The sequence below is a fragment of the Pseudophryne corroboree genome, chromosome 2 (assembly GCF_028390025.1).
Source record: "Pseudophryne corroboree isolate aPseCor3 chromosome 2, aPseCor3.hap2, whole genome shotgun sequence".
Classification (NCBI taxonomy): domain Eukaryota; kingdom Metazoa; phylum Chordata; class Amphibia; order Anura; family Myobatrachidae; genus Pseudophryne; species Pseudophryne corroboree.
The window spans coordinates 137,464,019-137,484,462 of record NC_086445.1 but is presented as its reverse complement, the minus strand read 5'-3'; the positions used below and the strand labels follow the sequence as shown (position 1 = coordinate 137,484,462).

At 45.2% G+C, this 20,444-nt stretch overlaps 1 protein-coding gene across 1 annotated transcript in view; it reads left to right on the top strand.

Annotated features, from left to right (window-relative positions):
* Positions 1 to 20,444, top strand: part of KATNAL1 (katanin catalytic subunit A1 like 1) — a 241,402-nt gene that overhangs the window by 61,197 nt on the left and 159,761 nt on the right. The window contains exons 3-4 of the mRNA XM_063951747.1: positions 4,378 to 4,538; positions 20,168 to 20,333. Coding sequence (XP_063807817.1) covers positions 4,378 to 4,538; positions 20,168 to 20,333 — 327 coding nt within the window. The remainder of the gene's footprint in view (positions 1 to 4,377; positions 4,539 to 20,167; positions 20,334 to 20,444) is intronic.

Below are 20,444 nucleotides of genomic sequence, written 5' to 3'. Positions count from 1 at the left end.
ACCTTTGTTAAATCTCTTTCTGCGAGGTACGCTGTATTCCACAGGGCGCCCGCCCTGACGCACTTAGCTTCTTTGAGTTTGTATGGCATTAGCCGCTGGTACCTTCTCCTGTCGTGAGAATGTAGTGTATGTGGCTACTAACTGTTGTCGTCTGTTTTACCTGCTACTGCATTGGAATGGTTAACAAAACTGAGCTCCAGTGCCTGAAGGCGGGGATATAGAGGAGGCGGCGCTATGCATCCTGGGAACAGTCAAAGCTTTTAGCCTGTTGGTGCCTTGGATCAATATCTAACTCTACACCCCAGTGTAATTCCCTGTGGAATCCAGTGTACCTCGCAGAAAGAGATTTAACAAAGGTAAGTTCTTGCCGTAAATCTCCTTTTTGTCGCAGTATCCGAGCATTATACATTCTATGGATTTTGGATCTAACTTACTCCTTGGGTATATGTGCAAAAGCTTTTCTCCCGAAGACACAAAGATGACTGACACTTGGCTTTTTTCCTAGACCACGCCTCCAGTGGCATTTTACCTTTTACAGCCACTGTATGTGCATGATTCTTTAGGTATACTTCAGTAGATACTGCTTCTGCCCAAAACTTCTTTTCCAGGCCAGCATCACTTAACATAGGGGGTAATTCTAAGTTGATCGCAGCAGGAACTTTGTTAGCAGTTGGGCAAAACCATGTCCACTGCAGGGGAGGCAGATATAACATGTGCAGAGAGAGTTAGATTTGGGTGTGGTGTGTTCAATCTGCAATCTAAATTGCAGTGTAAAAATAAAGCAGCCAGTATTTACCCTGCACAGAAACAAAATAACCCACCCAAATCTAACTCTCTCTGCACATGTTATATCTGCCTCCCCTGCAGTGCACATGGTTTTGCCCAACTGCTAACAAAGTTCCTGCTGCGATCAACTCAGAATTACCCCCATAGGCCCTCATTCCGAGTTGTTCGCTCGCAAGCTGCTTTTAGCAGCTTTGCACACGCTAAGCCGCCTCCTACTGGGAGTGAATCTTAGCTTATCAAAATTGCGAACGAAAGATTAGCAGAATTGCGAATAGACACTTCTTAGCAGTTTCTGAGTAGCTCCAGACTTACTCGGCAACTGCGATCAGTTCAGTCAGTTTCGTTCCTGGTTTGACGTCACAAACACACCCAGCGTTCGCCCAGACACTCCTCCGTTTCTCCAGCCACTCCCGCGTTTTTCCCAGAAACGGTAGCGTTTTTTCGCACACACCCATAAAACGGCCAGTTTCCGCCCAGAAACACCCACTTCCTGTCAATCACATTACGATCACCAGAACGAAGAAAAAACCTCGTAATGCCGTGAGTAAAATACCTAACTGCATAGCAAATTTACTTGGCGCAGTCGCACTGCGGACATTGCGCATGCGCATTAGCGACTAATCGCTCCGTTGCGAGAAAAAAATAACGAGCGAACAACTCGGAATGACCCCCATAGTTCCTGCTCTTACAACTATTGTGTGGTTTGCCTGCTCACTCACGCCATTCTGTTCTGGTGTGTAGGCAATTGTTAGCTAATGCTTTATGCCATATTTCCTAAAGAATGTTGCTAAGACTTTATTATCATACTCTCCACCGTTGTCTGATCTCAGGATCTTTAGTTTCAGACCTGTCTGATTCTCTACCAAGTTTTTGTATTTCCTAAGTTTGTTGACCACTTCACTCTTTTCTTTAAGGTAGTACACATGTCATTCTTGTGGTGTCATGAAATACCTGTAGCCACTGATTCATTTTTCCTCCATTGGACCACATACATCTGTGTGCACTATAGCTAACAGTGTCTCTGCTCTATTAACTGACTTTGGAAATGGGTTGCGAGTTTGCTTGCCTTTTATGCAACTCTCACACATGGGTCTTTCAGCGTTGCTCACGGTGATCCCTGTTACCATTCCATCTAGCAGTTTCTGGACATTGTCATATCCCAGATGACCCAAGCGTTTGTGCCACATCTCCATTGACTGTTTTTCCTCAGTAGCCAACATTGAAGTACACTCCTCAGTGTCCAGGACATATAGGTGGTTGCACCGGGTAGCTGAAGCAATAACAGTCCCTCTTTTATTCTGCGCCATACACTTGCCCTTCTGAAATTGGACTTTGTAGCCTTTTTTCTCTAGGGCGCTGATAGCAATGAGATTACTTCCTAAATTAGGCACGTACAACACTTCTGCGCACCACTGGAATTTCTCATTCTGCAATCTGAAGCTTTATGTCCTATCTTGTGACATACAAAACATTTGAATTTGTGGTTTTTGGACTTTGTGCCCTTTGTGATCAAGGCAGAACCCTCAGCTATGGCCTCGACTGGAATACGTTCTTGGAACTGCAGCAACTTGGCCCTTACAGTCTCCATTGTCAGTTTAGTGTCATTTGACTATAACGCAACCACCAAAAAATCTAATTCTGGCGACAGATTCTGTAACCTAACCATTGCCACTTCTTCCTCGTCCACCTGTGCCCCCACAGATGCCAACTGCTGAGCTATCGACAATAACTTATCATTGTAATCGTTCATGTCCTTGCAGGCACTCAGTTTTGTTCCATATACTGTAGCATGCATCTCAAAATTATCCTTCCCATTAGACCTTTATCTTTATATGCATTTTGCAGGGCTGTCCATATGTCCTTAGCTGACACTTTCCCACTGACTATTAAATAGATATACTGCTCCACAGCTAAACCTATCATCCCGATGGCTCTGTCTACGTCATCTGGGTTTGGACCTGCTCCTGGGTCTATAGTAACCTTCCACAACTTTTCCCGCTTGAGCTGCATCTCCATGGCAAACTTCCATGTAGCATAGTTCTCTGAACCTTTCAGCTTAGCAAAGTTCGTGTTACGTCCTGTGTTATACATCCTTTCTGCACTTGTATGAAATGTCACTTTAAACTTTGTGTGAATACTCAAAAGCACTCAGGGGGTTAATCTTCAGGCACACACGGGTCTGGGGCACGGGACTGGGCCCATAACCTGTTGGCAGAGTGTATTGGAATTACCTGGTGCAGTGACGTCAGTCCACACACTTAATGATTTAAACAGTAATGCAGGTTTATTCAGTGAAGACAGGTGACTCAGATGTAATACTGATATAGGCAATTAGGGGCCCTTATATCATACAAGGCAACAGCAATGGTAGCGGTACTTATCAGAAGTTGTCTCCGGTGGTGAGGGATGGAGGACTGCACAGCCGTGCAGTCTGACTCCCGCTGTAGAGAAGATACTGTGCCCGGCTCAGCGTCAGCTCCGGAGCCGCGATGCATGCAATAGAATGCTGTGAGTTTCTGTAGCTGAGATCTGCTCCCGATCTCAGCTCTGCACGCTTGTATGCACCAGGACTCAGTCTCTCTTACTCACTCACTCTAAGATGGATGAGCAGGGATTACATCACATAGGTCTGCCTCCGAGTGACTCTTGGCACTAGGGAATTAACACTAGGGGATGCACCCATAGACTGCTGTGTAGAAGGAGACATGCACAGAGCGTGCCATATCCTAACACTATTTACTGCTAGTTATTTATATAATGCACACATATTCTGCAGCGCTGTACAGAGAATATTTGTTCATTCACATCAGTACTGGCACAGAGGAGTTTACAGTGTATATTCCCTATCACATTTACAAACACATGCAAACTAGGGTTAGTTTTTGTCTGGAGCCAGTTAATCTATCAGTATATTTTTGGACTGTGGGAGGAAACCCGCACATACATGGGGAGGATATACAAACTTTACACAGTTAGGGTCTTGTCGGGAATCAAACCCAAGACCTCCGTTCTATAAGGCAGTAATGCTAACCACTATTCCAACCATGCTACTATTGGTCTTTACTATCTTCACAGCCATTAATATACCTTAAAAGGAGCTGGAAATACACATTATACATTGGATTATCTTTAGTATCACTTTAATGAATAGTAAATGCACGTCCTGCCTGCCAGTATCCTAAGGGCTAGTGACCTTACTGAGGAACTCGGATATTTGTGTGGAAGGTTTTGTTGTATTGAATGGATAGGCTGCAATCCTATAAATACTGGCTTAACCCAACAATGGCGGACTCTCCTTTGTTGAGGAAACAACTGCAATCTACTGTGGGACACATTATATAAAGTGTCTACATACAGCCGCCATCCAATGCACAGATGGCATTACAGAGAATATTATAATTGCTGCTCTGCTCTGTCTTAGAGCCATTCACATGCCCAACACACCTGCCGTGTAACTGACAAGTTTGGCGGTGGGCTTTTCGGCAATTCCTGACTGCAGTCCCATTCAACAACCCTCTCTCATGGAACAAAGCAGATATATTGTTTATACAAATCCAAACTGTTTTTAATGTCTTTATTTTTGTATTGCAGGTGTGCCAAGAGTTAGTGGAAGAATATGAGCAAATGAAAACCATTGTAAACACTTTAGAATCCTTTAAAATTGAAAAGCCTGCAGACTTCCCTGTAGCTTTCCAAGATGAACCAGTCAAGGACCCTGCAGTTTGGCCTCCGCCGGTTCCAGCAGAGCACAGGTGCGTCTATAATAGTGTAGTGCTCTGTTAGTGCTGCAGTTCTCCGTTGTTGTTATCAGACATCTGTTAGGACGCACCCAATCTTTTTTACCCTGGGCAACTCATTTGCAAATCCAGATCCATTTAACCACTTGCCTGGAGTGGTCGCATCGGGCAGCCCAGCCACTCCACAGTGATTGGGCACTTCAAAGATACTCCATCCTCATCTGGTACTGGCCACGTCTCCTCCTCCATCCCCTCCATCCCCACCACAGTCTGTGATCCGCAGCTCAGCGTCATTTGGCAGCTGCAACTCCGCCGCCATTGTCGCAATCAATGCGGGCCACAGTGATAGGGGGTAGCACTCTGTCACCCTCACTCAGCGGCCACTGCAGCAGTGATCAGTGATACTCAAGATGCCCATCCATTTTTGCTGGTGTCCCTCGAAGAAGCACTTTCAGCTGCTGCTGACGTGTGTAGTTGAATTGGTTTTCCGACACCTGCTGAAATGACATGATTCATTAGTTTCCTCTTCAAGAAAGCCTTCCTTATGCTGCCCTTTATGCGAGTGCTGGTCCTGTGCTTCATCCTGGTAATGAGGTCACACCATACAGTACATATACTGTATATATGTGTGTGTGTGTTCTATTATATTGGAGACCTCCACCCCATCCCGCCCTCCTGTCTGCCACGGCTCCATCCCTGCAGCTTCATCTTGTGCCCCAATCCCTGTCCCTCTGTCCCGCACCCACTTCTCCAGCTCTCATACTTGCATCATTCCTGACTGTCGGCCATCCTCTTTTAGGTCTGTCCCATCTCCCTGGCAATATGAACTGTTGGGGAGAAGCTTTTATTTTTATTAAATATCCTGAAAATTTACAATTTTTAAAAATGTATCACATTTGTTAATAGCTATTTAAACTTGATTTTGCATTTTTGTTAAACATTATATTGAATCGTGTTTAAATATGTTTAAATAGCTATAATTTACATAATTTGCTTATTAAAAAACCTTCAACAAATTTGTGAACATTTTGGGGGAAAAAATTAGCCAGTTAAGTGGTTAAAGATGTGCTTGATGTGCTCAGAAACGGTTGTAATGTTCATGTACCTGTTTTATGGCTTAAGCTGTTTACATTATTACACTACATATCTTAAATACTAAATTGTTACAAACCTTATTTCTACTTCCTTATGGGCCCTACACATTAGGCGATAACACTGAACGATATGAACGTTCTCGTTCATTAATGAACAAGAACTCGTTCATATCTTTCAGTGTGTAGGCACCAACGATGAACGATGCGTGGCCCCGCGCTCGTTCATCGTTGGTGCCGGGTCGCTTATACATGCAGATCAATATTAGCATGCAGTCTTGTCCATGTTAGCATGCAGTGCTATGGATCCGGGTGACGGGGGAAGTGAAGAAACTTCACTCTTCCCGTCACCTCTCGCCGTCGGGTCGCCTATCGTCCGTGTACGCTGAGTGGCGTTACATTGAGATGCTAGGGGGCGTTACATTGAGAATGAGCAAATATTGTATAAGGGTATGAAATTAATATTCATATATCCTAGTGGGATGGTGGTCATAATAGGTGTCAGTTGGAATGTGACAGTGACTATTAGGCCACACAGAGAGTTCTTACCAAGATACTGGGTTTATTGGTAAACAGCAGTAACAGGGTAATGGAGGAACACAGTGGTAATGCAGGCTTAGCAGCAGTGGTATCAAACTATGTGTACCTGGGTGTCTCATCTCAGAAGCTAAGTGCTGCACGTGTGAGCAGTACTGTGACACTCTTACACAGTAAAGATGGCTGCAGTCTCCGCATGTGTATTAGCACACCAGGTTGAAGGTTGCACCTCCCTGCAGACTCTGTGTCCTAGTGTTGGAGTGTGTGCAGCACTGGAGATAGGGGGTAATTCCAAGCTGATCGCAGCAGGAAATTTTATAGCAGTTTGGCAAAACCATGTGCACTGCAGGGGGAGGGGGGGGGGGGGGGGGGGCGGGCAGATATAACATTTGCAGAGAGAGTTAGATTTGGGTGGGTTATTTTGTTTCTGTGCAGGGTAAATACTGGCTGCTTTATTTTTACACTGCAATTTAGATTGCAGATTGAACACACCACACCCAAATCTAACTCTCTCTGCACATGTTATATCTGCCCTTCCTGCAGTGCACATGGTTTTGCCCAACTGCTAACAAAATTCCTGCTGCGATCAACTCAGAATTACCCCCATAGCGCAGAGCACTGCTCTCCCAATAATAAACTTCTCAAAATCAAAGGTCATGCTATCTCCATGTCCAATTAGAACAAAGACTTCCTAGAAATAAACTAGAATTTCATATGACAGCAGAGAAATATAATATACTGTACCAGGGGTGTACATAACTTCTAGATATATCTCTCTCCTATACCGTACAAACCTTCCTCAACTCTTTTCTATATAGAAAACTGGTCTGACCTCTTGGAGCCCCAAGTGGTTAACCTCGTCCAGACTCTTCTAGTTCCTGTTCCTCTAACTTTACTATCCAAAGTCTTAAAAGCCTTTCTCCAAGTCATGCGGAAGAATAGATACCGAAGAATTTCCTTGAACACACTTTCCCCTGCAGAAACATTGGTTTGAGCGGCCATTGAGTCCAACCTTCTAACATTTCTCTAACGTCCTAAGTGGATGCTGGGGACTCCGTAAGGACCATGGGGATTAGCGGCTCCGCAGGAGACTGGGCACAACCAAAGAAAGCTTTAGGACTACCTGGTGTGCACTGGCTCCTCCCACTAAGACCCTCCTCCAGACCTCAGTTAGATTCTTGTGCCCGGCTGAGCTGGATGCACACTAGGGGCTCTCCTGAGCTCCTAGAAAGAAAGCATATTTAGGTTTTTTATTTTACAGTGAGATCTGCTGGCAACAGACTCACTGCAGCGAGGGACTAAGGGGAGAAGAAGCGAACCTACCTAACAGGTGGTAGTTTGGGCTTCTTAGGCTACTGGACACCATTAGCTCCAGAGGGATCGACTGCAGGACCCGACCTTGGTGTTCGTTCCCGGAGCCGCGCCGCCGTCCCCCTTACAGAGCCAGAAGCATGAAGAGTCCGGAAAATCGGCGGCAGAAGACTTCGGTCTTCACCAAGGTAGCGCACAGCACTGCAGCTGTGCGCCATTGCTCCTCATGTACACCTCACACTCCGGTCACTGATGGGTGCAGGGCGCTGGGGGGGGCGCCCTGAGGACAATATATGACACCTTGGCTGGCAAATCTACATCATATATAGTCCTAGAGGCTATATAGATGTAAAATTACCCCTGCCAGTATTCCAGAAAAAGCGGGAGAAAGTCAGCCGAAAAAGGGGCGGGGCTTCTCCCTCAGCACACTGGCGCCATTTTCTCTTCACAGTGCAGCTGGAAGACAGCTCCCCAGGCTCTCCCCTGTAGTTTTCAGGCCCAAAGGGTTAAAAAGAGAGGGGGGGCACTAAATTTAGGCGCAATATATGTATACAAGCAGCTATTTGGGGAAAAATCACTCAGTTATAGTGTTAATCCCTGCATTATATAGCGCTCTGGTGTGTGCTGGCATACTCTCTCTCGGTCTCCCCAAAGGACTTTGTGGGGTCCTGTCCTCAGTCAGAGCATTCCCTGTGTGTGTGCGGTGTGTCGGTACGGCTGTGTCGACATGTTGGATGAGGAAGGTTACGTGGAGGCGGAGCAGAGGCCGATAAATGGGATGTCGCCTCCTGTGGGGCCGACACCAGAGTGGATGGATAGGTGGAAGGTATTAACCGACAATGTCAACTCCTTACATAGAAGGCTGGATGACGTAACAGCTGTGGGACAGCCGGCTTCTCAGCCCGCGCCTGCCCAGGCGTCTCAAAGGCCATCAGGGGCTCAAAAAAAACGCCCGTTACCTCAGATGGCAGGCACAGATGTCGACACGTAGTCTGACTCCAGTGTCGACGAGGTTGAGACATATACACAATCCACTAGGAACATCCGTTACATGATCTCGGCAATGAAAAATGTGTTACGCATTTTCTGACATGAACCCAAGTACCACATAAAAGGGGTTTTATTTTTGGGGAGAAAAAGCAGCCAGTGTTTTGTTCCCCCATCAGATGAATGAATGAAGTGTGTAAAGAAGCGTGGTTTCCCCCGATAAGAAACTGGTAATTTCTAAAAAGTTACTGATGGCGTACCCTTTCCCGCCAGAGGATAGGTCACGTTGGGAGATATCCCTTAGGGTGGATAAGGCGCTCACACGTTTGTCAAAAGGTGGCACTGCCGTCTTAGGATACGGCCACCTTGAAGGAACCTGCTGATAAAAAGCAGGAGGCGATCCTGAAGTCTGTATTTACACGCTCAGGTTATATACTGAAACCTGCAATTGCCTCAGCATAAATAGTGCTGCTGCAGCGTGGTCTGATACCCTGTCAGATAATATTAATACGCTAAGACAGGGATAATATTTTGCTAACATTGAGCATATTTAAGACGTTGTCTTATATATAAAGGATGCACAGAGGGATATTTGCCGGCTGGCATCCAGAATTAATGCAATGTCCATTCTGCCAGGAGGGTATTAGAAACCCGGCAGTGGACAGGTGATGCTGCCTTTAAAAGGCACATGGAGATTCTGCCTTACAAGGGTGAGGAATTGTTTGGGGATGGTCTCTGGGACCTCGTATCCACAGCAACAGCTGGGAAGAAATTTTTTTACCTCAGGTTTCCTCACAAAAGCCTAAGAAAGCACCGTATTTTCAGGTACAGTCCTTTCGGCTTCAGAAAAGCAAGCGGGTCAAAGGTGCTTCCTTTCTGCACAGAGACAAGGGAAGAAGGAAAAAGCTGCACCAGTCAGCCAGTTCCCAGGATCAAATATCTTCCCTCGCTTCCTCTGAGTCCACCGCATGACGCTGGGGCTCCACAGGTGGAGACAGGTGCGGTGGGGACGCGTCTCGGGAACTGCAGGGACCAGTGGGCTTGCCCACAGGTGGATCCCTAGGTTCTGCAAGTAGTATCACAGGGATACAGGCTGGAGTTCGAGGCGACTCCCCCTCGCCGTTGCCTCACATCAGCCTTGCCTGCTGCCCTCGGAGAAAGGTAGTACTGGCGGCAATTCACAAGCTGTACTTCCAGCAGGTGAAATCAAGGTACCCCTCCTTTTTCAAGGCCGGGGTTACTATTCCAAAATGTTGTGGTACCGAAACCAGACGGTTCGGTGAGACCCATTCTAAAATTGAAATCCTTGAACACTTATATACGAAGGTTCAAGCTCAAAATGGAATCGCTCAGGGCGATTATTGCAAGCCTGGAAAATTTCAGGGCATCACTGGACATCAAGGATGCTTACCTGCATGTCCCTATTTACCCTCTTCACCAGGTTTACCTCAAAATTGTGGTACAGGATTGTCATTACCAATTCCAGACGTTGCCGTTGGTCTGTCCCCGGCACCGAGGGTATTTACCAAGGTAATGGCCGAAGTACTTATCCCGTACTTGGACGATCTCCTTATAAAGGCGAGGTCCAGGGAGCAGTTGTTCGTCGGAATAGCACTATCTCGGGAAGTGCTACAACAGCACGGCTGGATTCTGAATATTCCAAAGTCGCAGCTGGTTCCTACGACGCGTCTACTGTTCCTGGGTATGGTTCTGGACACAGAACAGGATAAAAAGTGTTTCTCCCGGAGGAGAAGTCCAAGGAGTTGGCGTCTCTAGACGGAGACCTCCTAATACAAATACAGGTGTCGGTGCATCAATGCACGCGAGCCTTGGGAAAGATGGTAGCTTCTTACGAAGAATTTCCATTCGCCAGGTCCCATGCAAGGATCTTCCAGTGGGATCTGTTGGACAAGTGGTCCGGGTCGCATCCTCAGATGCATCGGCGGATAACCCTGTCTCCAAGGGCCAGGGTGTCGCTGTGGTGGTGACTGCAGAGTGCTCATCTTCTAGGGGGCCGCAGATTCGGCATACAGGACTGGGTCCTGGTGACCACGGATGCCAGCCTTCAAGGCTGGGGGGCAGTCACACAGGGAAGAAACTTCCAAGGCATATGGAAAAGTCAGGAGACTTCCCTACACATAAATGTTCTGGAACTATGGGCCATTTACAATGCCATAAGTCAGGCTAGACCCCTGCTTCAATACCGGCCGGTGCTGATTCAGTCAGACAACATCACGGCGGTCGCTCATGTAAACCGACAGGGCGGCACAAGAAGCAGGATGGCGATGGCAGAAGCCACAAGGATTCTCCGATGGGCGGAAAATCATGTGTTAGCACTGTCAGCAGTGTTCATTCCCGGAGTGGACAACTGAGAAGCAGACTTTCTCAGCAGACACGACCTCCACCCGGGAGAGTGGGGACTTCATCCAGAAGTCTTCCAAATGATTGTACACCGTTGGGAAAGGCTACAGGTGGACAGGATGGCGTCCCGCCTCAACAAAAAGCTACAAAGATATTGCGCCAGGTCAAGGGACCCTCAGGCGATAGCTGTGGACGCTCTGGTAACACCGTGGGTGTACCAGTCGGTGTATGTGTTTCCTTCTCTGCCTCTCATACCCAGGGTAATGAGAATAATAAGAAGGAGAGGAGTAAGAACTATACTCATTGTTCCGGGTGGCCAAGAAGAGCTTGGTACCCAGAACTCCAAGAAATGATCTCAGAGGACCCATGGCCTCTGCCGCTCAGACAGGACCTGCTGCAGCAGGGGGCCTGTCTGTTCCAAGACGTACCGCGGCTGCGTTTGACGGCATGGCGGTTGAACGCCGGATCCTGAAGGAAAAGGGCATTCCGGAGGAAGTTATCCCTACGCTATTTAAAGCTAGGAAAGAAGTGAATGCAAACCATTATCACCGCATATGGCGGAAATATGTTGCGTGCTGTGAGGCCAGTAAGGCCCCAAAGGAGGAATTTCAGCTAGGTCGATTTCTGCACTTCCTACAAGTCAGAGGTGACTATGGGCCTAAAATTGGGTTCCATTAAGGTCCAGATTTCGGCTCTATTGATTTTCTTCCAAAATAGAACTGGCTTCACTGCCTGAAGTTCAGACTTTTGTTAAGGGAGTGCTGCATAGTCAGCCCCCGTTTGTGCCTCCAGTGGCACCGTGGGATCTCAACGTAGTGTTGGATTTCCTGAAGTCGCATTGAGTTGAGCCACTTAAATCCGTGGAGCTACAATACCTCACGTGGAAAGTGGTCATGCTGTGGGCCTTGGCGTCGGCCAGGCGTGTATCAGAATTGGCGGCTTTGTCATGCAAAAGCCCTTATCGGTATTTTATATGGATAAGGCGGAAATTGAGGACTCGTTCCCAATTCCTTCCTAAGGTGGTAGCAGTTTTTCATGTGAACCAACCTATTGTGGTGCCTGCGGCTACTTGGGACTTGGAGGATTCCAAGTTTCTGGACGTAGTCAGGGCCCTGAAAAGTATATGTTTCCAGGACTGCTGGAGTCAGGAAAACTGACTCGCTATTTATCCTGTATGCACCCAACAAGCTGGGTGCTCCTGCTTCTAAGCAGACTATTGCTCGCTGGATCTGTAGCACGATTCAACTTGCACATTCTGCGGCTGGACTGCCGCACCCTAAATCTGTGAAAGCCCATTCCACGAGGAAAGTGGGCTCTTCTTGGGCGGCTGCCCGAGGGGTCTCGGCTTTACAAATTGGCCGAGCTGTTACTTGGTCGGTTTCAATCACTCTTGCAAAATTCTACAAATTTGATACCCTGGCTGAAGAGGACCTTGAGTTCTCTCATTCGGTGCTGCAGAGTCATCCGCACTCTCCCGCCCGTTTGGGAGCTTTGGTATAATCCCCATGGTCCTTACGGAGTCCCCAGCATCCACTTAGGACGTTAGAGAAAATAAGATTTTACTCACCGGTAAATCTATTTCTCGTAGTCCGTAGTGGATGCTGGGCGCCCATCCCAAGTGCGGATTGTCTGCAATACTTGTATATAGTTATTGCCTAACTAAAGGGTTATTGTTGAGCCATCTGTTGAGAGGCTCAGTTGTTATCATACTGTTAACTGGGTATAGTATCACGAGTTATACGGTGTGATTGGTGTGGCTGGTATGAGTCTTACCCTGGATTCAAAATCCTTCCTTATTGTGTCAGCTCTTCCGGGCACAGTATCCTAACTGAGGTCTGGAGGAGGGTCTTAGTGGGAGGAGCCAGTGCACACCAGGTAGTCCTAAAGCTTTCTTTGATTGTGCCCAATCTCCTGCGGAGCCGCTAATCCCCATGGTCCTTACGGAGTCCCTAACATCCACTACGGACTACGAGAAATAGATTTACCGGTGAGTAAAATCTTATTTTATTGCTCAAGCATCCACTGTCTCTACTCCAACTAACAGTGACATTTGCCATTGAAATCAGTATGCATTTAAGTCAGTGGTTCCCAAACGTTTATGGGCCACCACCCGCTTGGTTCCATAAATGTATTCTTCCAACCCCCTCACCCCACACACACCCATGGCGTCCATAACTCAACAGAAATGATTCACTTTTTTAAAGGTTTTATCCAATAACATAAACAGAATGGATTAATGATATTAATAATGGAATTAACATTTTTATGTAATTTATAACCCCAAAAAGCAATGCTGACAGATAGGCATTTACTCCCTTGGTGACAACTGTTGCATTTATAATATACAATTTATTCTGATTTCTCTTGTATATGCAGACACAACTGCTATTCCTAACATGTGCTCCAGGGATACCTGCTGATGCTTGCAGTTCCACCAGAGCTGAAAAGTCACAACAATACTAATTACCAGCTGAGTAGGGTTAGAGAGGTGCTTATGTTGTACCATAACACCCCCTACCCAATCTACACCCTCTCTCTTTTCTGTCACCACCAGCTATCCCTCCTCCAAGTTATTTATTAACTGTCTCACTGAGACTCCTGTCTAGATCTCTTTTCCTCAGCTTGGCTGAGATGATGTCGCACATATCTCCCCATCTGTAGTCTCTTTCCCCTTCTTACTGCTGCCCACATCGCGCATAGGTAGAAGTACCCCAATTTGCCCAAAGTGAGCTGCCCTGACTTATACTCACCAGTGTAATAGAGAGGAACTGATGATGATACATCGGTTCCTATCTACAGTATGTACTTGTACTTCCACGGTGTAGCCACTCAGCATGGCCCATATTGTGGTGAAAAATACAGTACTGCCACGGTCTGTCGGAGACAGGGGCTACCAGAACGGAGGCGGAGCAGTGACCTGCATCAATATTCTAGGACTTGTCTAAGCAAGCTTAAAAAGAAGGGGTTGCACACACTGGAAACTTCGTGCTCAAAGCTTTACACCCAAAACTGATGTTTGCTTAAGCAAAAATTTCAAACTTGTAGAACTTGGTGGCAACTTGTTCCCCTGTACATACCTTTACCAAGCCAACCTGTTTAACCGAAGCACCATGTAATGTCGGACAAGAAGCACAGCTCTGTAGAGTGAGCCTTAATGGAATCTGCCACCAGCCTGTCCACAAACAAAAACACTGTTTGATAGTGCTGGTGATTCACTCCGCTATAGACTGTTTAGAGGCTGGCCAGATCCTTTCGCTAACGTCATTATAAAAGAAAAAAAAAAAAGGCTTTCCATCCTCCGAGCAGAAGTTGTACGGTCCAGATTGTTCTGGAAATCCCGCTCCACGTGCAACAGATACAGAGAATTGGAGGAATCGGCTGCAGATCCCTGCTAGAAGACTAACGGATTTTGTCCTTATTTTCAGATAAAAACTCAACACCAGCTTCTAGGTCAGGGATGGGGAACCTTCGGCCCTCCTGCTGTTGTTGAACTACACATCCCAGTATGTCCTGCAATAGTTTTAGCATGGCCAAATAGCAAAACTCTAGCAAGGCATGCTGGTATGTGTGGTTCAACAACAGCTGGAGGGCCGAAGGTTCCCCATCCCTGTTCTAGGTAGTTAGTTCAGAAATCCTTTATTGTAGAGGCAATAGTCAGAAATATGGCACTCTTCAAAGTTAGTGCAAATCCATTGACCCAAGAACCTCAAAAGGAGCATGCCAGAAGGCATCCAAAGCAATATTCCCACAGAGGAACAGGCAATATCACAGTAATGAGGCTGAATGTGGACCACTGCCTGCCATAAGGTCTGCACTACAGGAGTCCAGGCCATGCTTTTCTGGAACACAAAGTTGAGATTCCAAAAATAATCAAAAATAAAATTCCCTAATGGAATAAGTGCCTACTCCTAAGGCACAAAACAAAAAAGTGAAGGTCCAGTAGAGTTAGGACAGAGGCCAGATTTCAGTTTATTGCCTGCTCCCAAGCCATCCATCCATTCTACCCAGAGTATTCCAGTATCCCCCAGATGAGATAAAAGTAGAATGTTTAATGTTGGTGTTGTTGTGGCTCATTATTCACACTACACATTAATCTGCTTTTTATCTTCTTTAAGTACATTTGATTGTGTTGACTTAAAAATATCTTTGGTATCACTGTGTCTAAGACACACACAGACCTTTTGCCTATCATTGCTCACATGCACAATTTTCTGTGATTCCATTAGCTGGAATTGTATGTCAGAGGAACCTTCGATTTGTTTGACCTTGTAATAAATACCACAAGTCAGTGAAATTCTAACTCTGTGCTATTTACTGTCTAGTTTGTCATGCTTTTCCAGCTATATATTACCTAGAACAAAACTGAATTTGTTGGTTTGTTGAGATCAATCAGTTTGTTCAATTTTCTTCTCAGATAATTCAATTTTCTCAGTAGGTCTGCAGCGTGGGATACATTTATGGCTTGTCTCTCAATAAACCTGTTAATTCTCCAAATGTCTGATGCGGAATATTTCCATTGTCTGTGGTGTGATGCTTCCTATCCTTGCAATCTGACACTTTTCATTTAAAAGTAATGTGTTTCAAATGTAATACTAGATTCTCTTATAAAGACATAATTTGTCTGGCACTGACTCAGAGCCAGTGGAAGAATCTTACTGTATAGAACAATCCGTCACACATATATAGAGTTTATTTTATAGACTTCTAAACTCAAGTATATCTTTATAGTCTAGTGACTTTATTTCTTTTTGTTTTCTCAGAATGTGGATGTAGACTCTGCTTTGTAAAACTTTTTATTTTATTGTTGTACTGTAGGTTTTTCCCTTTTTTTATGTCTTTTTCTACAGCAATCCACTTTTAAAGGCAATCAACGAAAAGTTGTTATAGCATCATCTAACGTTATCTGCATGCTTGTTTGAAGTAGTTTACTAAAATATTGTAGATAGACATTGTAAAAGTGAAAGCTTTATTCTTTGTTACAGTTTTATAGCTTTTGACTGTTTAATGTTGTAATGTAGTTTTCTCATGCCAAGCTAAGTATGTAGGATAGGTTCATAATCATACCACATCTAAGGCCAGCCTGTATTGTAATTCTGTATTGAGCAGAGTTACATATAGTTAGTGACTATGGGGCAAATGTTGGGGCAGTACGGATGGTGTAATGGTTAGCATTTACTGCCTCACAGCACTGATGTCATGGGTTCGATTCCCACCATGGCCTTAACTGTGTGGAGTTTGTATATTCTCCCCGTACTTGCGTGGGTTTCCTCCCACAATCCAAAAATATACTGGTAGGTTAATTGGCTCCAAACCCCCCAAAAAATTACCCCATGAGTGAATGTGTGTGTGTGTACTTGTGATAGGGAATATAGATTGTAAGCTCCGCTGGGGCAGGGAAAGATGTGAATGGCCAAATATTCTCTGTAAAGCGCTACGGAATATGTGTGCGCTATATAAATAACTGGTAATAAATAAATAAATGTATGATGCTTGGAGAATGGATAAAGAAGTGATAAAGCTATGATAAGTACAAGGTTATAACGCACCAGCCAGTCAGCTCCTAACTGTCACTTTTCAAATCCGTAATGATTGGCTGGTGCATTATCACCTTCCACTTATCATTTCTTTATCCCTTCTACATGCTTAATACATCTGCCCCTATATTTCTTAGTGACAGTACTTCTGTGTTTAACCTAAACTGAAACCATTGAACAAGACTCTAGAGAAGAGGACTACTGTGGTTTTGCATGGTCTTATGGTAGATGTGCTTCTTTTCTACATTACCTAGCTGTGCTCCATCCAAGTAGAACCTTGACTTGAACATGAAGGATACTCTGGTCTATCTAGTAATGAGACATTTTCTTCCTCACGGTGTCCCTATTGTCATTGACGACATTGAAACTGTCAAACTCACGTGTTCAGTATGTCAGTTTGAAAGTTACAGTGATGACAATAAGAACTGGGACACCGCAAGGTTTAACCCGGCATGCCGACACGTAAATAGTGTCTCATACAAAACAGTGTAAAATAAACCATACCTGTACGTCCCTTTTACTAAATATGGTCACAGTTCTCCAAAGTTGTATTTTGGACATTTCCTCTCCTCTTAATCTTCTTTCTCTTTCTTAATTTTCTCATAAACAAATAACACATGGAACAATAGAAGGGAAAAATATGTGTAGGACCGTCTTTACTATTAGATCCTCAAGTGGTGTGAAGGACAGCGTACCCAACTCACATTCTCTACAGAAATATACAGCTTATCACACTTTCTTTAAAGAGCCCTTACCAAGTCACCATGTGACACCTCTCCCCTACTCCAAATATACCAGGAAGTGAAATGAGCGTACCCCACGTGCTGTTAATGCAGGGCAGGGTCAAGCATATAAAGGTTTCTTTTCCCCACCAAATAGTTTTCAGGGAGTAGTAGGTTTACCCTACTCACGGTATTCGGTTGTAGTTATAAGCATATTGTAGAGCAGTTTCTTTTCCAATCCACCCCTGAACACGTTTATAGATGAATAATTCAATACTCATAGTGTAGTCCAAGGATCCATTAAAAAACTTAGGTTTATTTGGTTAAAAAAAAACCTTACAGATGGGACATAAATAAAATGTATAACAATGTCCAGGTGATTACAGAATACTCAAACAGTACAAAAGTGCAAAACATATATAAACGGTATAGCCCAGAAGACCGTTCAAAATAGACTATACTTTAGCATAAAAAGTTTATATCAGATCACTGTTCACACTCCTCCCGTTCAACGTGTTTCGGTCTCTGCGAGACCTTAATCAAGACCTTATTGAGAAATAAGGAAAAAACCAACATATAATCTAAAAAGGGTTGGGTATGTGTGACCGCCGGTCACAACACCGATGGTGGGATCCTGGGGGGGGGGGGGGGGAGCGCAATGAAGCCCCTGGCGGGCTCCACAGTTTCTATTCCCACTCTATGGGTGTCGTGGCTGGTCGACATGCTGATCGTCGGGATAGTGAGGGTCTGGGATGTTGGTGACAGTATCGTGGCCAGCAGTCTTCTGACCGCTGGTCACATAACTACATCCTATCTAAAACAAGTAGTTATTTTTTTATACAAACATGTTACACACATCAATTTATACCCTTTCTATGGTATGCAGTTGAGTTGCCGGCAGTTGGGATCCCGGCGGTCAGGATACCGGCGCCGGGATATCAAACACTAACAATGCCGCCAGCTGGAATCCCAGCTATCGGGCTATTCCCACTCGTGTGGGAGATGGTATAGAACCTGTGGCAAACACAGCAAGCCACTGAACCGGCAGCGTGGCGAGTGCAGCGAGCCCGCAAGGGGTCTCTTTGTGCTCGCCCTGCTGCCGGCGCACTGACGATCGGGAAGCCATTGTCGGTATACTGACGGCCGGCATCCCGATCGTCGGTAACTCATACTGATCTCCTTTCTATTTGTGGCTGAGAAGAGAGCAGCCAATCCTTATAGAGCTCCATAGAGTCCCGCTCTCTGGAGAACTTTCCAAGGCGTTCAGAGGCTGCATATGAGCAGTTCTGCATCCTCTGTCTACCCTGTCAGTGTTACACAATAGGGAAGAGGGGGCATAAATAGTGTAACACTTTTGATCTTTTGCAGGTCTACATCAGTAATGTTACTGTAGACTTCCCCCTTCTTTACTACGCTGCAAATTAGTGCAAAACAGGGTAGCTCAGACGGTGTAATGAATAGCATTACTGCCTCACAGCCCTGAGGTCATGGGTTCGATTCCCATCATGGCCCTAACTGTGTGGAGTTTGTATATTCTCCCTGTGCTTGTGTGGATTTCCTGCGGGGATTCTCCGGTTTTCTTCCACAATCCAAAAATATACTGGTAGGTTAATTGGCTCCCTACAAATTAACCTTAGCGTGAATGTGTACATGTACATGTGATAGTGAATATAGATTGTAAGCTCCACTGGGGCAGGGACTGATGTGAATGGCCAAATATTCTCCGCGGTGGAATATGTGTGTGCTATATAAATAACTGGTAAAATATAAATAATAAATAAAAAACATCCTCAGCCAAATAAATCATGTCTCGGCCCCTCACGTCTGATACCTGCTACCTGTGGAACAAATGTGCTGCTTCCTGACCAATAGCAATGCAGAGTTTATACAGGATCCGGTCTGAAGATCGACAGTATCTAGGTCGACAATGTTTAGGTCGACCACTATAGGTCGACAGTCACTAGGTCGACATGGATGGAAGGTCGATAGGGTTTCTAGGTCGACATGTGCTAGGTCGACAGGTCTAAAGGTCGACATGAGTTTTTCACATTTTTTTTCTTTTTTTGAATTTTTTCATACTTAACGATCCACGTGGACTACGATTGGAACGGTAATCTGTGCCGAGCGAAGCGGTAGCGGAGCGAAGGCACCATGCCCGAAGCATGGCGAGCGAAGCGAGCCATGCGAGGGGACGCGGTGCACTAATTTGGGATCCCGGTCACTCTACGAAGAAAACGACACCAAAAATAATAATAATCCTCATGTCGACCTTTAGACCTGTCGACCTAGCACATGTCGACCTAGAAACCCTGTCGACCTTCCATCCATGTCGACCTAGTGACTGTCGACCTAAACATTGTCGACCTAGATACTGTCGATTTGATGAACCACACCCGTTTATACATATCTACTGTATATGGCTGAGTTCACCTAAAATCCAGCTTGTGTGTGTGCTGGTATTTCATACAGTAATACTGTAGATTTTCACATCCGATATTAAGCTATTTTTTTAACTTATAGATCTTCACAATAGTATTTTTTTTTTTATTATAGATTATCTCCTGCATTGGGTTGAATAATGTTGCAGACCGCAGTTACAAATATTGTCAATGTCAGTTGTAGTCTGGCCTTATTTACTAAGCTCTAAAAAGCATAGCTTGTCCTTTGCTAATCGACTTGTAGTTATGGAGGCATTAATACAGGATAGGGAACTTTGGATACCTCTTCAGCTGCCGCCTTCCTGCTTCCCTGCCATCGGTGCATTTTCTGTATGTGAATGTGTGTGGCCTAGTGGACACACATAAATGGTGACAGAAAAAACATGAATTTACCAAGCTCTTCGCTGGGACAGCCTCTGATTGGAGCTGATGTTCCAGGCAAAGATTAATTCCTTTATTACTGCAATATGCGGTGGAAAAAATAACTGAGCCCTTATCAGATCAGTCTGTAGTATGCACTATATAAATAGGCCCCAAACAGTTTTGTAACATGACTTCTTTTGAATGCTTGAGTAAGTAATTATTCGCCATTGGAGACAAAACAGATAGATGCAAGGGGTGGATGAACCTATTTAGTGTATGTCTTGCCTTTTTATTCTTCAGGGCTCCTCCTCAAGTCAGACGACCCAACAGAGAAGTAAAACCTTTACGGAAAGAATCTCCAGCAATCCAACCTCATGCACCGGTTGGCAGAGCCCATCCCATCTCGAAAAACGACAAGCCCTCAAATCGGGACAGGGAAGTCCGAGGGAGGGCCAAAGATGACAAGGTAGCGATTTTCTGGGACCACAGGCACCATGTATTATTTATTTATTTTATAGCACTTCAAAGCACACAATGCAAAATTAGCACGCTGTATTATGATATATCTATACAAAAC